Here is a 16,987-nt window from a genome sequence, read left to right as displayed (position 1 = left end):
GACGTGGGAATTTCAGGTGAGACCCGGAGAGCTAGCTACCTGTCTGGCAGGGTGGTAGGAGAGAATGCGCTAATATGCAGGTGAAGGAAACTTGGGAGTAATCCGTTCATGGATTCACTAACCCACTCGAGCTCCTCCTCATCCTGGGTGGGAACCACTCCTCAGATGGGAGGCGGTCGCTCTTGGCATCCTGGTCATAGACACCGCTGCTGTTTTCCAGGCACGTGGCAGGGAGGCCTGTGCAGAATGGCACCACGTAATGAGTTTTCCCGCCACAAATAACGATGTGTGGCCTCACTGATTAAATTTTAACACACGTCTGTTGGTGTGCGGTCGGCAGGCACACTCATGAAATGTCTTCAGATTCTGCATCTGCGAATATGTCAGATGAATGAATGTTAATAAACAGCTGAGAATCACCAAAAGAGGGATAGAGACGGTGCCTTTGTGTCAGATCACCATTTAGGAGCATATTTGGGAAGCGATGTGAAGAAGAAGTATGTGTGGGTATGCGTTCTCCCCTGAATGACTGCATTTCATTTTTTAAATAGGAGCAAGATTTTTACACTGTGGAACTAGAGAGAGGAGCCAAGGGATTTGGCTTTAGTCTTCGAGGGGGCCGAGAATATAACATGGACCTCTATGTTCTGCGCTTAGCAGAGGATGGTCCAGCAGAAAGGTGTGGAAAGATGAGGGTAAGTAGGAAGAGGAGTCTGGAAAAATAAGTCCTCTCCAGTGGCTTTTTGACATGATGTGGCTAGAACCTTCTTGTTCCTGAGAACTACATTTCATACTGCTTTCAGAACACTCTAAAACGCATGACTCCCGCCTAGGGTGTATTTCTCCCTAAAGCATAGTTGATGGTAACTGCTAAAGTTAGGTGAGCCCTTCTGATTGTTCAGGGATGAATGAAGAATTGGAATTACACGCAAACTTACTGAAGTAAAAATCAGTCCTGTGTCCGTAGTTCTTCTACTTAATCTCATATGGTAAGCGCGTCATTTCACAGCAAATCCTAGGATTTACCAGGATGCTTAGAGAGCAGGAAGTCCCTCTAGTCTTGTAGGTTCTGGGTGGTGAGCTCCATTCAGTGTCCTGCTAGTCACCGGCTCTTACTTTAGCCTCAGGAGCAGGTCGACTCTGCCTCAGGAAAGGCCCCACATCTCCAAGCGGGAACATTCACAGTCTCTCTGCAGTAGTCAGAGTTGCAAATTTTAAATCTACACATGCCAAAAGATCACTCTCTTCTTTTTAGGAATCTGGTATCTGTTACTGTGTATGCATTTGTCACTTTTCTGGGGGGGGATTAGATGGCTTAAAAAAAATGGATAGGTCACGTAGATTGAAGCGTATGCATAGGGAGCAGTTTGCTACGAATGAAGAGGAATCAAGACGGTCAGGTCAGGAAAGGAAAAAAGTGCACGAAGCTGGTCCAGAGCAGAAAGAGGGAAAAAAGTGACCAAAGGTAGGGAACTTGATATTTGTATATGAGGCATAGTCTCTTGCTTGTTAAATTTCTACAGATTGAATTTTAATGAACATTTTTTAAATATTTATTTATTCTTGAGAGACAGAATGAGAATCTCAAGCAGGCTCTGCTCTGTCATCGTGGAGCCCAACACGGGGCTCAAACCCCCCAACTGTAATATCATGACCTGAGCTGAAATCAAGAATCAGACGCTTAACCGACTGAGCCACTGAGGTGCCCCTTTGAACGTTTTTTTTTTTTTTAATTGAGAAAGTAGACCATGCATATGGGTATAAAAAATTAGTGAAAAATAGTGCATAGTAAAAATACAGTTTCCAAAGTCAGACTATATTACCAGTTTCTTGTGTATTCTTTTTTAATGCATATACATGTACAATTTGTACATATACAAAGAAATCTATAAACTCTATTTTCCTTTTAAGTTTCACGCACATTGGTTATGCTTTTCCATGTGTTAGCCTACGTCAAAAAAGTTTCTGATGGAGTGAAATCTTACCATGGCATTTTGTGTAATGCTGTATAGTTCTCAAGACACATTTACAGTAGTGGCCAGCTTCGTCCTCACAGCTTGGTAGGAATGTGTTGTTAACATCCCCTTCTACAGATGAGAAATTGAGTTCCAGGAAGTTAAAGGATTTGAACAAGATCTGGTAGCTAACAAGTGATAGGACTCAAATTCAAGACCTTAATCTCTAAAGCCAGTGCTTTTCCTCTTCTGCCTTCTGGAAGATAAGCTCCTTGAGAGCAGGGATCTTGCCTGTCTTGTTCTCTCCTTTATCTCCGGTGCCTAGAATAGTAGCTGACACATCGTAAATGCAGCATCATTGTATAGGCATGGTTGTGTTCTCATCAGAAAGTTCTCTGCGGGCAGCAGTTACTTCTAAGCTCACTCACAGCTCAGCTGGCAGGATTCAGTGTCCCTTGGGCTGTTGGCCCTACCTCTCCTTCATGTCCTTATCACAGACTCTGTAGGGTAGCTCAGCACATGCATCAGAGTGAACAAGTGAGAGGACAGAAAAAAGGGGGGCACATAAGACAGAAGCCAAAAGTATTTTGTAACCTTATCTTTGAACGGATATCACATCACATTTGCCATATTCTTTTTGTTAGGAGCAAGTGACTAATTCCAGCCCACATTCAAAGGGAAGGAGGGGTGCCTGTGTGGCTCACTTGGTTGGGCATCCGACTTCGGCTCAGGTCATGATCTCACAGACTGTGAGTTCGAGCCCCGCGTCGGGCTCTGTGCAGACAGCTTGGAGCCTGGAGCCTGGAGCCTGCTTCAGATTCTGTGTCTCTCTCTCTCTCTCTCTCTGCCCTCCCTCCCTTGCTCGCACTCTCTCTCTCTCTCTCTCTCTCTCAAAAATAAAAGTTAAAAAAAAATGTTAATTAACATTTTCCGTACTGTTTTATTTTTTTCTCTTAACACTTGCACTTTCTAACCTACACATTTTTCTCTAATTTTCTTGTTAATTGTCTTTCTCCCATTAGAATTTCATCTCCATGAGGGCAAACGCTTTTGTTTCTTTCACTGCTGGACTATGCAACAGAAGAGTTTCTGGACTAGACTCCATAAATACTTAGTAAATCAGTAAATGGAAGAACTTTACATCCTAGAGCACCTCAGCGGCCGGTGAAGCCCTTTGCGATCTTCTCATTTTGTCCTCTCTTTGGCAGATCGGTGACGAAATCTTAGAGATCAATGGCGAGACCACCAAAAACATGAAGCATTCTCGGGCTATAGAACTGATTAAGAATGGTGGCCGCAGGGTGCGTCTGTTTCTGAAGCGGGGAGACGGCTCCGTACCAGAATATGGTGGGTCAAACTATGAAAACATCCCTTCCTTCCCTGGCATGACTCCATGAATTTGTCTCCAGAACTACAGCAGGAAAGTCTTTTTGTTTCCCCCTGTTCACCAGTGTCTTACCAGCCTTTCGCACCATGTGATTATTTGCCTCGCTTGTTCTGAAATCTCTACACATTTCATCCTCTTGCTTGCTTACGTGGACTGGGACGTGGCCTAAGACAAGATCTTTATAGCCCCTTTCTGATAATCAGAGAGAACATTCTGTCTAGTCCCACCAAGAGTGAAGGAATGTTTGTTTGAACTGTGCCAAACTGTTTCTCAGATCCAATTGTTAGCACAAAAATGACTATACTCCTTTTCAGAAGCAGGAAAGCAGGTTTCCTGAGTGATATGTTGAGGCACAATTCTCTCTCTCTCTGTCTCTCTCTTTTTTTTGTTTGTTTGTTTTATTTTTTGGTTTCTTGATGTTTTTACTGAAGAGGTGTGAAATTTTGAGATGATTTGGGGGCCTTGCTCACCTCCTTTATGCTCTGTATACGACACTTCCGCATCCCCCCCCCCCTTGCTGGTCCCTACCCCCAATCAGACCACCTGAGCCCACTACTCTAAAACAAACGAAACTGTTGATATATTAGCCATATGTTTTTAGATGAAAAAGGATGAAATAGATTCCCAGTGCTCATCATGAGGGAAACATGTTACTATACCTTTCCTATGGGGAAAGCCAGGTTATACATAGAGTTCCTTTGTCATATGTGTAGACATGATTTGAGTAAACAGCAATGATCTTTACCTAGCTTAGTGTTCTGATGGCAAAATGCTGTATTTTATAATAATTATGTCCTATTTATTTGAGAGTCTTGTTTAAAATAAAATAAAAAAAAAAATCTATGCCCTAGATGTAGGGCTTCTCTTCCCAACCAAAGGTCTACAAAAGTTTCTATAGAAACTGTGATTGAATGGTCCCCATATACGTTGGTCCCCTTTATTAGGGATTGATCTGTTATCACCCTCTTTTCTGAAAGTCATTCTGCACAATTCCCAGTTGCATTTTGGACTTGATCAGATCCTTAATTCAGAGGCAGCTCAAAGAAAAGGAGAACTCCTTTGAAGGACAGTCTTCCCAGGTGTTGGACACTCATACAGGTGTAGACTACAAGGGGCCCAAGGTGGGAGGAGGGAGGAAATCCGATGAGGCCCCTTTAGACAAGGCCAACCACAGGGGAGGTATTTTGACAACATGAAGACGTCACAGCTGTGCACTGTGCTAAACCTCTGACCATAGGTGTATCGATGCCACTGAAACTGTGTAACATTGTCTCCCTTTCTGTCTTCCCTATGCTTCTGTTGGATGTGATATTTCATTTGAGAATCATCGTCAATAACCTGTGTACCTTCTCAAAACCTATGTCTGTTGCACTGAGGATGAAAATCCAACACTAACAAATGTTCTTTGGGCTAAAAATAAAGATCCTTTAAATACTCATTTTTCCAAGAAGGGTTGAACATGCCAGAGTTGTGCTGCTGTAATGTCTCATGCGTCATTTGGACTAAATCTCTCTAATTCTATTGATTAGAGTCACAAATGGGTTATAATATGTTAAGTTCCAATATTTTTCTGACTTGATTGGAACCTGCTTCTCTGTGAGGCTATTTTTGTAATGAGTTTTTTGTACTTAATTTAACTGCCGCGGTCTTCGGGTGGGGGGAGGGAGGGACCTCTGGTCTTCTGTTGTTTATTGTTAATGCACTCCTCTATGCCAGCTTGTCATTGTTCCAGTTGTTTGAAAAAAAAAAAAAAAAAGAAAAAGAAAAAAGGATGCATCCATTGTCTGGGTTCTTGAGTCACCTTATATGGCTGTCTGAAAAATGTCACTGTTCGATTGCGGTCTCTGCAGCCTTATTTGAGTGTTGCCTTAGACTGTCTGACTGGACAAATAAACTCTCTTTGCCCCATGTTAACAAATGCAGATTTTTTTCTTTCCTCTGTGTTATAGGGAATCTAAATGTTCAACTTTTTCTCTTTCTCTCTTTCTCTTTCTGTCTGACTGTTCTTGGTGCTGGGCCCTCCCTTCTACAGCGATGATACCTCCTAATATCGCTGCATGTATGAGAAATGAAAAGCTCGGGGAGGCTTGCTTCTACCTTATGGGCCATAATCAAACTACGGTTTGTAGCTCAATCAATACTAGGTGTTTCTGTGCTGTGGCCTAATTTCCTCATTGCTTCTGCTTAGCTCTATTTTGATATGTTTGGCAATTCATTCTGAGCACCCTGCGTTCTTTGAATTGTAAGTACACCGCTGACCCCTTTTGAAGTCTTGCTCTCCCTTACCTTAAAAGTAGGTGTAAGAAAGCCCAAGGTTAGATTTATGAGAGTGAGCATAGAGCACCTACCCATACCCAAATCTTAAAATGTTTCCATAAGCTCCTGTTTGTGTTAATTCTAACAGAAAGAACAAGCCTCGTATCACAGGGCCCTCCCCTAGGTCAGCAAGGCTTTGTTAGACAGAGGGACGACATTTTCTACTCACTCAGTTAGCTCCTGGGAAACTACGGCCCAGAGTCCAAATCCTGTCCAGAGCCTGTTTTTCTAAGTAAAGTTTTATGGGCTCCTAGCCACGCCCATTTCTTTTATGTGTTGGCTACCGCTGCTTTTACACCGGAGTTGCACTTAAGTAGTTACGGCAAACTATGCAGCCGGCAAAGCCTTTACAGAAAATTTACAAACCCTGCTGTAGGCTATATTCCTGTTACTACCAAAACCCACCCTAGGTTTTGGGACATCTTTCATGAAACAGACTGTTTCGTGTCGACCTTGTTGCCTCACGAAATCCTTAAAAAGAGGTCCCGCAATCCCTGCATCACCCTGGCTTGCCCTCCACACGGCAGCACGTTGTTTCCGGTGTTTCCAGGGTCTTGCCTGGAATCCTACGATGTGTGTTACCGTGTTAGTTGCAACAGAGCATCCCTGCTTTGAAAAGAGCTTTCATAATTTCCGGATGCAACCTAAAACATCTGCTGTGTCATTTCAAATTGTTTAATAATAAATAGGAGCCCCCATGGGCTGTTGTGCTTTAAACTATAGATGCCTTGATGTTGTAAGGAGCAGTCCAGTGACTCCACAGCCCCCCGGATGCAATTATGGCTGCCTTGTGTAGTCTAATACTAAGGAAAGTACCTCTAAAAGATTTCATCTGCACCCCCTCTAATGTCAACCTCTATTCCACTCCCTTTCATTTGTCAGGAAACCCCACATTTTAAAAATAATTTCTTAAACATAACCCAAAATTAGAGAAAAGTATTGAATACAATTCACAAAGGTAGAATGTTTAATGGACCCTCACATTACCCGTCACCTGTCCCGGTCATCAACATCCGGCTGCGTTGCCTCTATAATCCCCTTTGCCCGACACCCTGGATTTTTCTTTTTTAAGAGAAGTGTTTTAAAATAGTATACTTTGCATGCAGTACAACGCATAGAGCTTGAGCGTACCGCACAGGCTTTTTTTTTTTTTTTAACCTCTCTATACACCCATTTAATGACCCTGATCAAAATATAGACTCCCCAAAATTCCCTCATGCCCTTCCAGGTCAATAACCTAGAGTATCTTTAAGCAAGATAAAATAAGTATTCTTTATAGAAAAGAATGTTTTCTATTGTGGGGGCTGGGAGGGGGGCAAGAAGGGTGGGCAGGGGGCAAGGGTTAGTGGGTGGGGAAGGCAGAGCAAGAGATAGGGTGGGATGTTCTGGTACTTTTGGATTACCCTGTTTGGGTTGTGCCTTGCAAGACTGGAGTCCCCACTGACGGCTGTGAGCTCCTTAACGATCTCTGCCTTGAGCACAGCCAACAGTAGCCAGAGGCCGAAAGCCACAAGAACTAAGTGCGTAACCCTCGTGGTTGCAGTCATTCTTCACCGAGAGTCAGTTGGCTTTGGCCCTGCCTGCTTTAACAGCTAGCTATTTGTTTGTTGTGACTAATGAGAGCTCAGGCGTGGGAGTGGGGACAGGGGCTGAAGGCCCTGCCGTACCAAACTGTGGCTGTCCTGTATTTTCCCGGCAGACCCCAGCAGCGACCGCCTCGGCCCCGCCGCCGCCGGGGCACAAGGTGTTCCGGAAGTGAGGGCCGCGCCCCCCGACCGCCGACCACATCCGTCATTGGAGTCCAGTTACCCACCCGATCTTCACAAATCATCACCGCATGGGGAAAAGCGGGCACACGTGAGAGACCCAAAAGGCAGCAGAGAGTATATCAGACACCCCACTGAGCATCACACATGGAACGGAACTTCTAGAAAACCCGACAGCGGGGCTTGCCGACCCAAGGACCGGGCAGCGGAGGGACGCAGAGAGGCACCCCCGGAGCGGCCGGTGCCCAATGGCCCCAAGAGGAGGTCCCCGGAGAAGCGCAGAGAAGGCACCCGCAGCGCGGACACCACTCTGGAGAGGAGGGAGAAGCACGAGAAGAGACGAGACGTGTCTCCGGAGCGGAGGCGCGAGCGCTCGCCCACCCGCAGGAGGGACGGCTCGCCCAGCCGTCGGAGGCGCTCCCTCGAAAGACTCTTGGATCACACGCGGTCCCCGGAGCGGAGGAGAGGGAGCTCGCCGGAGCGCAGGGCCAAGTCCACCGAGCGCAGGCGCGAGCGCTCCCTGGAGAAGAGGGGCAGGGAGGACAGGGTCGGCCACCGAGAGAGGGAAGAGCCCAGTCTGAAACAGGACGCGGGCAGAAGCTCCAGACACGCCCCCGAGCAGAGAAGGCGACCTTACAAAGAATGTAGCACCGACCTCAGTATCTGAGACTCCGAGGCACATTCCAACCTTTACCGTGTCAAAGGTTCTAAGAGGAAGGTCACAAACGTGAAATAATTTAGTTTCTTACCTTGAGGAAGCGTCTGACCCCCGATGATCCTATAACAGCAACAAACATTTTATGCATTTGAAATCTTATAAGAAAAAAGAAAAAATATATATATATATGAAAAGTGTTGTGCCTGATGTATAATATTAAAGAAAGTATTTTTAAATGCATACTTTTTTTGGAAATTATTTGCCAAATGCTGCCCCGAAGGGATATAAATTTTGTTTCTACGTGACCTGTAGAATTGTCAAGAATCGTTCCCTTATGGGGGGCAGTCTTTTTCTCTCCTGGTTAAATAGGACTGTTGATCATTTTCTCTAAGGGAAATAATTGATTAAGTTTAATTAATTTGATGTAGATTGTTAGGTAGTGATGTAGTGCTGTCCTGTAGTTTAGGAGTTTTTCTTGAAAAAAAGAGCAAAAAGGCAAAAGTTATATTTGTAGAAGCTGAGGACTCTTTGGGACAGATTAGGATTGTCAATGATCCTAAAATTAAACTGTATGAAGAGACTACTACTGCAAATGAAGGATATTTATAGCTAAACTACACAGCACAAAGAAATGTTGCCTTCTCGAGTCATAGTTGGTTCAGAAAACAGTTTGTACTCTCCCTGGCCATAGAAAGGCACAGAGAGGAGAAGGTTGGCCGCCATTGCCCAGACGTAGCCCAAGCACGGATAGATGATCAGGTTCATTAGTATCACCAATATCCGATAAGATCTCATTAAGGCAGCACCACCACAGCTTTGCTCAACTACCGGAAGGAACCGACAGTGAACACCTGTGTTGTCTTGTCTGATTTGAGGCCAAATAGTGGATCGAATGGGGAGCCATGTGCCCAGTGGGAGGGAACCATGAGAATCCTCCATACAGAAAGTGTGTTCCCCCCTGTGTAGCGTAAGCCCAACTGGGGGCAAGGGAATGAGCGCTGGTGGAAGTTACCTCTCTGTTGATATTTAAAGAAGTGAGGGTTTGGGGTGCTTCTTCTTAGAAATGCCCATTTCCCTTTGAAACCCTAATAAAAGTCTCCAGGATGACTGAAAGGGAAAGCAAGACACAGTCCCAGTGGCTCTAGATCGAGTTGGCAAACCTCTGCCCTCATGACCCTGTCCTTTGAGTCTTTGGACAGCAGAACAAAGCATAACAATTTTTTTCTTTTTAGAATGACCCATTCTTTTGCAATCCCGCAGGAGGTGCGGTTGGGTCGGCTCATAGCCCCAGGATGTGGTTGAAATGGATTACTGCCTAGCTGAGCCAAAACGTTTGCTTGTACCTGTTGGACCACTACAGCAAACCGCTGCTTAGGATGCATTGTGTATTTCTGTAGTACTGTTTCGCATTTCCCATACAGACACACAACTTTGCAAGTCAATCACTGTTGTTCTCATGGTACTGTTTAAGGAAACAATGAAAAAGGAAAAAAAAAATGGAGAAAACCAGTTAGTCCTTGTGTGTACAGAGTTAAAAATTGTAATTAATAGAGCCTGTTTAAAAAAAAAAAAAAACAACTGTTGCCTTTTTTTCTTGTATAAAAGAGAATTTATGACAAAAAATTTAGCTGTGAGGAATGTGATACGTGTTTATATTTCTGAATATGGAACAAATTGATTCATTGGGATATATTTTAATGTAATCTAAATCAGGTATGTAAAGCTGTTTTAAAATGGGAGACAATATAAGTAATTCTCTAAAGCTTTAGTCGGTTTGGATACCATCATTTCCTCCATGGGGAGCCTGCTTGTGAATTATTAAGCTCTGTTTGCATTCTCTGTTCTGTTCTTCACTCATTTCTTGCCGTGTGCTATGGACTTAATGCTCTTTCTGTATTGATGAAAAGCAGTATGTGGGCCAATCTTTTTATAAAACACTATGCATATATAAATATCACATTGTTCATAGCTTTATTTGACTTATGGGTTTATACATAACATAGAATGAGTCCCTATAGCTGTGTGGACATGTACAAAACTAGTTCCTTTCCTGGAACAGAGACCGTGTACATTCTGTAGCTGCAAAGGAGGAAAAGGGTCTGTGACCGCGATCTTTATTATCAGTTTTCCACGCGAAGCAAGCATTGAGCTGTGGTAGGGAGGCCGAGGGAGAACACGACTGAATAATGGCATTCTTTTTCATCAGGTTCCTAGGAGCCCACATGGGGATTTTATTCCTAAGGCTCCACTGCCAGGAATTTTCTCGCTGTTTCTAGCAAATTCTGTGATGTTAAATGATCGATGCTCTCGCTTGTGGTCCAGAGTTTTAAATAAATGAAATCAAGGTGGATTTGGGGGAGTACGTCGTGAAATTAACAACTTAATGTCTTTCTTGTCGTCAGAGGTGATATTTGACATTTTAAAATCTGTGTGCTACCCACCTGGGCTTAGTCTTCACCAGTCTGTGAAGACTTGATGTGACAGTTTCCTCTGACTGCCACACATCAGATTTGCTTTGGGAATACTGTACTGTACAGGGACTATGCATTAAGCAGAAAGATCTAGTTTTCTCTGAACTACTGTAACCTTAGATTGGAGATGGATTCTTGTGAGCCTACTTTCCCTAATCCCCCACTTCATGTAAATGTCTTGATGAGAGATGATGGATGAGTATTTTGTATGATTAAATCAAACCATTGAAGAATCCCCCACCCACCCGTTACACAGTTGATGCCTGAAAGAATGTTGGTTGGGGGGGTGGGGGAGAACTCAACACCCTACTTGTATTTTTTAAGTTTCTTTTGTGAAAGATTTTTTAATGCATTTTTACTGTAAAAATACATGGAAATGTATGCATTCCATAACCACTATTGCTTCTGGATTGAAATCTTTCTTGTCTCTGCGTTGTCTCAAGTGTATCACGGTCAAGTAATCAAATGAGGGTGTCTGGCTCCAACTCAGTGCAATGACCCAGTGCATGTCGTTCTTTTGAAAGGGAAGGAATTATGCCTTTGCAGCAGTAGTCCAGTGCCTTGCTACTCAAAGTGTGGTCCGTGGACCACCTGCCTCATCATCACTGGACTGTGTATTAAAAATGCAGAATCTCAGGCCCACCCTAGACCTCCTGAGTCGGGCTGTGCCTTTAACAAGACCCCCAGCTAATTCGAATGCACCTGAAGCTTGAACAGCACAGTATATCTCGAAACCCCGGTAAAAGGCAAGACCTGCCAAGCCATGTGCTTCTCACTTCCTGACGGTGATCTTGAACAAGTTCCTTAACCCCTTCTTAAGCCTCACTTTCCTCTTCAAACAGGAATATCTCAGAGTTGGTAAGAATGAAATGCAAAGTGTTTAGCACACCTCTGGCCATCAGAACGATCTTCAGTAGATGATCCTAAAAAAACTTTGCGGGGGAGCCACTGGGTGACTCAGACAGTTAAGGGTCTGACTTCGGCTCAGGTCATGATCTCACTGCTCGTGGATTTGAGCCCCATGTCCGGCTCTGTGCTGACAGCTCAGAGTTTGGAGCCTGCTTCGGATTCTGTCTCTGTCTCTCTGTCTCTCTCTGCCCCTTCCCTGCTCACACTCTCACTCTGTCTCTCTCTTTCAAAAACAAACATTTTAAAAAACTTTTTTTTTTCTTTTTTGGAGGAGGAGGATTTCGGCCTGGTAGTGGCTGTTCTCTTTCCATTGTCCTGGTTTATTTTCCAATGAAGAAATCTATTCTCACTTTATTAAAATGAGGAAGAAGTCCTTCTGTTTTAATTCCAAAGGTGATGAAGAGTGTGGCCCATGCTACTTCACAAGCATAACTGTGAAGCATAAAATCTAAAACCGAAATGCTGTGCTATGAAGATTAAGATGAAAATAATCTCAAAGCATACCTTTTAGAGCTAGAGATATAAAGCGGAGTTAGACGTGAGCCTAACTAGTCCTATCAGATGAAAAGCTTTGACGTGTGTCCTCACTGATCGTGTCATTTCCAATGACCTTCCAATTTCCTTCACACATACACATTGTTCCTTTGGTATGCCTTAGAAGTTAGGGCTTTCATATAGAACCTAGGTTCCTGGGCATTCAGAAAGGTATTGTGTTTAATAATAGGCCTTCCTACAGTCCATCTCTTTTGCTGTATTTTGCTTTATTTTGTCACCAGCATGGTAATTACGGACACTGTTCACTTCCCTCGTATCTCTTTTGTTAAAGATGGCACCTATAAATGGGCCCTGGCTTACCTGATCATTGAAGCTATTTGTAAAGCCCTTACATCCCACAAGTTCCTTGCCTGCCATAAATAGTCACACTAAAAAGAATGTGCTGGGACTCAATTAGAGCTGGATAATACAGCTGGACTTTTCCTGCTGTTGGCCAATCCAAGACCACCTTTGATGATCTGCATTAATCGTCAAAGGAAGTTCCTCAAGGTGATTTGTCTTATAATCAGGCAACATCATCAGCATTGTGGGTGTTCGGCACGGTAAGATTCTCCTGCTTTTGAAGTCTGCATCATTACAAGCTCCTAAGAAAGGAAGTGACAAAACTCAGGCCTTTCCAATGCAATTATTTGGGGTGTTTTCTCAGGAACAGGGCTTTTGTGAACATTTTTTTGACGAGTACAACTCAACAATATATTGATGCGTGGTGTTCTTCATTAGGAGCTGGAGTAGGGTGGTTTTTCTTCTCTAGCCTGAGTGTTAGAGGAATGCTGGGTCCAAAACACAAGATCCTTTTGAAAGCACATGCATTGAAGCAAGGTGTTATGAATAGTAAATACTCAAGTGTCACATGTGACAACTGCCGTCTACTCTATCACTGTTCTACCTAACTGGAAAGTCTCCATTGTCACATCTCTTGAGGAAATAAGGACTTGATCTGCACAGCCTGGAACTCTATCCACCTACAAGCACTGTCCTTTTAAGTATATTTATATCTCAGGGAATAAAGTCTGATCTCAATGGATCATAGCCTTGAAGAGAAAATAGCTCAGAAAGGTTGCTAATTCTTACCTGTGTAATAGGCAAGGCTTATTACTCTTTTCATTCTTGGAACACATAATAGTTAACTCTGTGCCATTGCATGGCAGGGCTGGAAATCCCTCCTTCCTGGTCCCAGGAATTCATAGCCGGGTGGGAAAAGCAAACAAACACATCCAAATGAACCACACATCAAGCAGAAGCCCAGGATACATGAGAGTCATTAATAGGGGATGTAGACAAATTGAGAAAGCCTAGAATTCCAGAAGGAAGAGAAGGAGGTAACTGGGGAAAGAAGGAGAGAAGGGCAGCCTGAGGCAAGGGAGGGAGTGTGGTCCCAGATGGAAGGAGCTGCACCATGAAGGCCAGGCGGCCTTGTTCTGAATTTTAGACTTAAGAGAAACAAGGGTCTGTTGAAGAGTAACGGAGCCCCTGGGGAGCTGTGTGTACTGTTGGGGGGGGGGGTGTGCAGGGGGGAGGAGAGTGACCCAGCTCAGGTTTGAGCTGCAGGACGATGACCTTGAGCAGTAGGGACAGTGGCCTGAGGAGGGTGGGAGCTCTAGCACAGTCCAGGAAGGGACTCCGAGCCTGAAAAACCATTCTAGATAAAGCAGGATTTCTCAGAACTGAAAAGTCCCCAGGCCCGTGTTTATCATCCTATTACAAGAATACATTTTCTTTCCAGCCTAAATCCTTCTACCTCCTCTTGTCTATACCTTTGTAAATACCTGCAGAACACCCTGTACCTGATTTCTCCTGTCAAAGCCAATCATTACTATTCTACCCGGTGTTCTGAATTTACAAATTCCCACCTCACCACTATTTTTTTTTTCTTCGGACCCTGGTTTCAAACCTTGTAATCTTATTTTCATTTTTTTCTTTTCCTTCCTTCCTTCCTTCCTTCCTTCCTTCCTTCCTTCCTTCTTTCCTTCCTTCCTTCCTTCCTTCCTTCTTTCCTTTTTTCCTTCCTTCCTTCCTTCCTTCCTTCCTTCTTTCTTTTTTTCTTTTTTTTTTTGAGATTAGCCACATTTTTCTCAAGCTATGGAGTCCACCAAATATTACCCAGTCTTTGTCAGACATTCCCTGTGTTTGTGTGTGGAAAACGGAACCATTCCTATAATAGCCTACTTTGAAAAGCGGTAGTTTTCTTTTTTAATTTACAAAATGAATTCACACTTTATTAAATATTCAAGCATGTCAGGAGAGTATAAAATAAAAGACGACGTCATTCCTTACCATCTGTCAATCCCAGTTCAGAGAAGAAACCGTTACTAACAGCTTGTTTCATGACATTTATGATCTTTTTCTATTCATATATAAATGTATGTAGGTATATGCCGTTTGGGGTTTTATTTTTATAAAAAATTTTTATCAAAAATGGACCATGCCAAAAAAAAAAAAGGTACACACAATTTTAGGCACTGTACCTTTATCTTTTATATTGTAGACAGTTCTCCATGTTATATGTGTGTGTCTAAACACGTAGAATATGTATATACATATATATTTACATACAACATCTCAAATACCTCATTTATTCTATTTCTCTATCCATCCTCTTTCCCTTTCCTCCTGGATTATTCCGATAGACTTCTGACTTTCCCCCCTCCCTTTACCCTTGCCAACCTGCAGCCTCTTTTCCACACAGCAGCCAGAGTGATTCTTCGAAAACGTCAAGTAAAAGGTCAAAGTCCTGACAACAGGCTATTAGGCCTCTGAGCTCCAGCTTCTTTCTCTCTGACCCTTCCTCACCAGTTCCCTTCCAGCCATGCTCCAGGCACACCTCCCAAGCTTCTTAGGGCCTTTGCTCTAACTGGTTCACAAGCCTCTGCCTGGAAAGCTCTTTCCCCAAATATTCATGGCTGACCACCTGTTGAAAATGGCAACTGAATTTCTCTTCTACCCTTTTCTCCTCCACAGCACTTCCGCTTCTGACACCCTGTATCATTTATGTACTTACTTACTGTCTCTGGTTTATCACCCATTTCCTGCCTCTGGCGTCTGGGCTGGCTTTGTGATCACAGCACCTATAGGGCCCTGCACTTAGGAAGGCTCCATGTTTGGTTTAATGCTCTGTCGTCCCCATCTTAAATTTGTAGTAATTTTTGAACAAGGAGAGCCACATCGTCAGTTTGACCGGGTCTCACAAATGTACATAGCTGGCCTTGTCTTGAATGTAAGCTTCATGAGGACAAGGGTATATGTTCTGAACTCTGATGAATTCCAACTTCCTGGAACAGGACCCTATTTATAGTAGGTGCACATAGTAGGTGCTCAGAAAATAGAAGTATTCTGCTTTCCCTTGGTAGTTTCATGCTCTGAAGTTGACTGCCATCTGTTTACCTAGTCTCTATGGATTACAAAAATAAATTGGCCACAGTGAACAACCTTATATGAAAAACTTGGTACCCTTGAGTGGTTCCGTTTAAATGCTTTTGAAGGAATACATTGTGACTCCTAGTTCTTTTTTATTTCCGGTGACGCTCATATTATCGTATTATCGAGACTCCGCATGCTTTCACTGGGAACAGCTGCTTTTGCAAAATGCTTGCAGGCTGCAGACCTCCGTCTCACCAGATGAGAGTCACCCCACACAGTGTAGCCACCAAGCCAGCTTGGACAGCCTTGACTGCGCAGAGAAGTCATCGGGGAGCTTTAAACCTGCTGATGCCTGGGCCCACCCCCAGTCTGAGGTATGGCCTGGCTATTTGAAGTTCTCAGGTGTTCCCAACAGTCACCCATTACATTCCTTATCTGCTTTGACCCACAGACTGTGTGGGATTGAATGGGTCTGCTTTGCTTCTGTCTTCTTTGTAATGTCCACTGGTTGCCTTTTTTTAATTGCCTTTTATAACAGCAGCTGGAAGGAAGGATGGCTAGAGAATATTTTCCAAAGGAAACTAAGAAGCTTTTCAAATTTCAGGCAGTTATTAGCCAGACATCTAGACAATGGACATATGTGTATTGACTGTGAATTCTATTTAATATTACTATCACCATTAAACATGTCCATTAATAAAGATAATTGAGATACTTCTACATTCTCAATGAGATCAGAGCATCATCCTGCAAACTAAGATATAGGCAGGGTCCTTTCACTTAAATTCATCTCAGAATGAGTTTCATGCTCTTATTAAATGGGACATGTGATACGTGAAAATCTAACAAGAAAGAGAGAGAATACTGGATAACTAGTGATCAGCCCTCAGGAGGATAAACGATTGCTTTCTAACAAATTCTTCCCAAGTATTTATGATGCACTGCCCCCCCCACCAATACACACACACACACACACACACACACACACACACACAAGTACTTTGGGACTGAAAAGTAATTGGGGCATTACCAAATAAGTGAAATCTGACATTTCTATGACCCAAACAATATACATACCTTAAAATTTAAGGGGAACAGCATTCTTGGGAAAATACTATTAGGAATTATTGCAACTTACCTTGAAGCTCTGGTATTAACATAAGAGACTCTAACAGTGACCCAGGCCAGTGGTACAGGTCCCACCATCGATATGACTAGCCCTCACTTGGAACCAGAGGGACACTCAACGACACATTTGAAACAGTCTTGAAATCTAGAACTAGGTAATATCCTTCTGTCATTGGCTGTGGAATGTGTCAAGGCCAGTAAAAATGTCATCTGTCTCTCCAACCCATCAATTAAACAGTCCTCCCTTTAACCACTTCTTCTAGAAGGAATGTTATGAGGCAGATTCTCACCTTATGCTTGGAGGTTATAACTCAGTTGACTTGATGGACTCCTTCCATTATCTCCTGAAAATGTAATTTAGTTCAAAGCAGTCTGTTAACACATGTGTACCGAGGACTGTTTTCCAGGCAAGGTGCTGGGCACACAGCGTCAAGCAAGTGTAACAAAGCCCCTAACTTCCTGAAGTTTAGACGTCGCAGGAGAGA

The 16,987-nt window shown here is 43.4% G+C and overlaps 1 protein-coding gene across 9 annotated transcripts in view; it reads left to right on the top strand.

Annotated features, from left to right (window-relative positions):
- The window catches only part of MAGI1 (membrane associated guanylate kinase, WW and PDZ domain containing 1), a 629,340-nt gene extending 618,390 nt beyond the window's left edge, over positions 1-10,950 (top strand). For 7 of the 9 annotated variants that reach the window (XM_042979370.1, XM_042979366.1, XM_042979371.1 and 4 more), the window contains 3 exons: positions 552-695; positions 3,164-3,302; positions 7,358-10,950. In XM_042979370.1, coding sequence (XP_042835304.1) covers positions 552-695; positions 3,164-3,302; positions 7,358-8,091 — 1,017 coding nt within the window. In that variant the 3' untranslated portion in view covers positions 8,092-10,950. Of the gene's footprint in view, positions 1-551; positions 696-3,163; positions 5,257-5,374; positions 5,464-7,357 lie in introns of those variants that run through there. The other 2 variants (XM_042979372.1, XM_042979369.1) reach the window with 2 other exon arrangements.
- The last annotated feature ends 6,037 nt before the right edge of the window (positions 10,951-16,987 follow it).

Source organism: Panthera tigris, chromosome A2 (genome assembly GCF_018350195.1).
Source record: "Panthera tigris isolate Pti1 chromosome A2, P.tigris_Pti1_mat1.1, whole genome shotgun sequence".
NCBI classification, from domain to species: Eukaryota; Metazoa; Chordata; class Mammalia; order Carnivora; family Felidae; genus Panthera; species Panthera tigris.
This window is presented reverse-complemented; position numbering and strand designations above follow the sequence as displayed.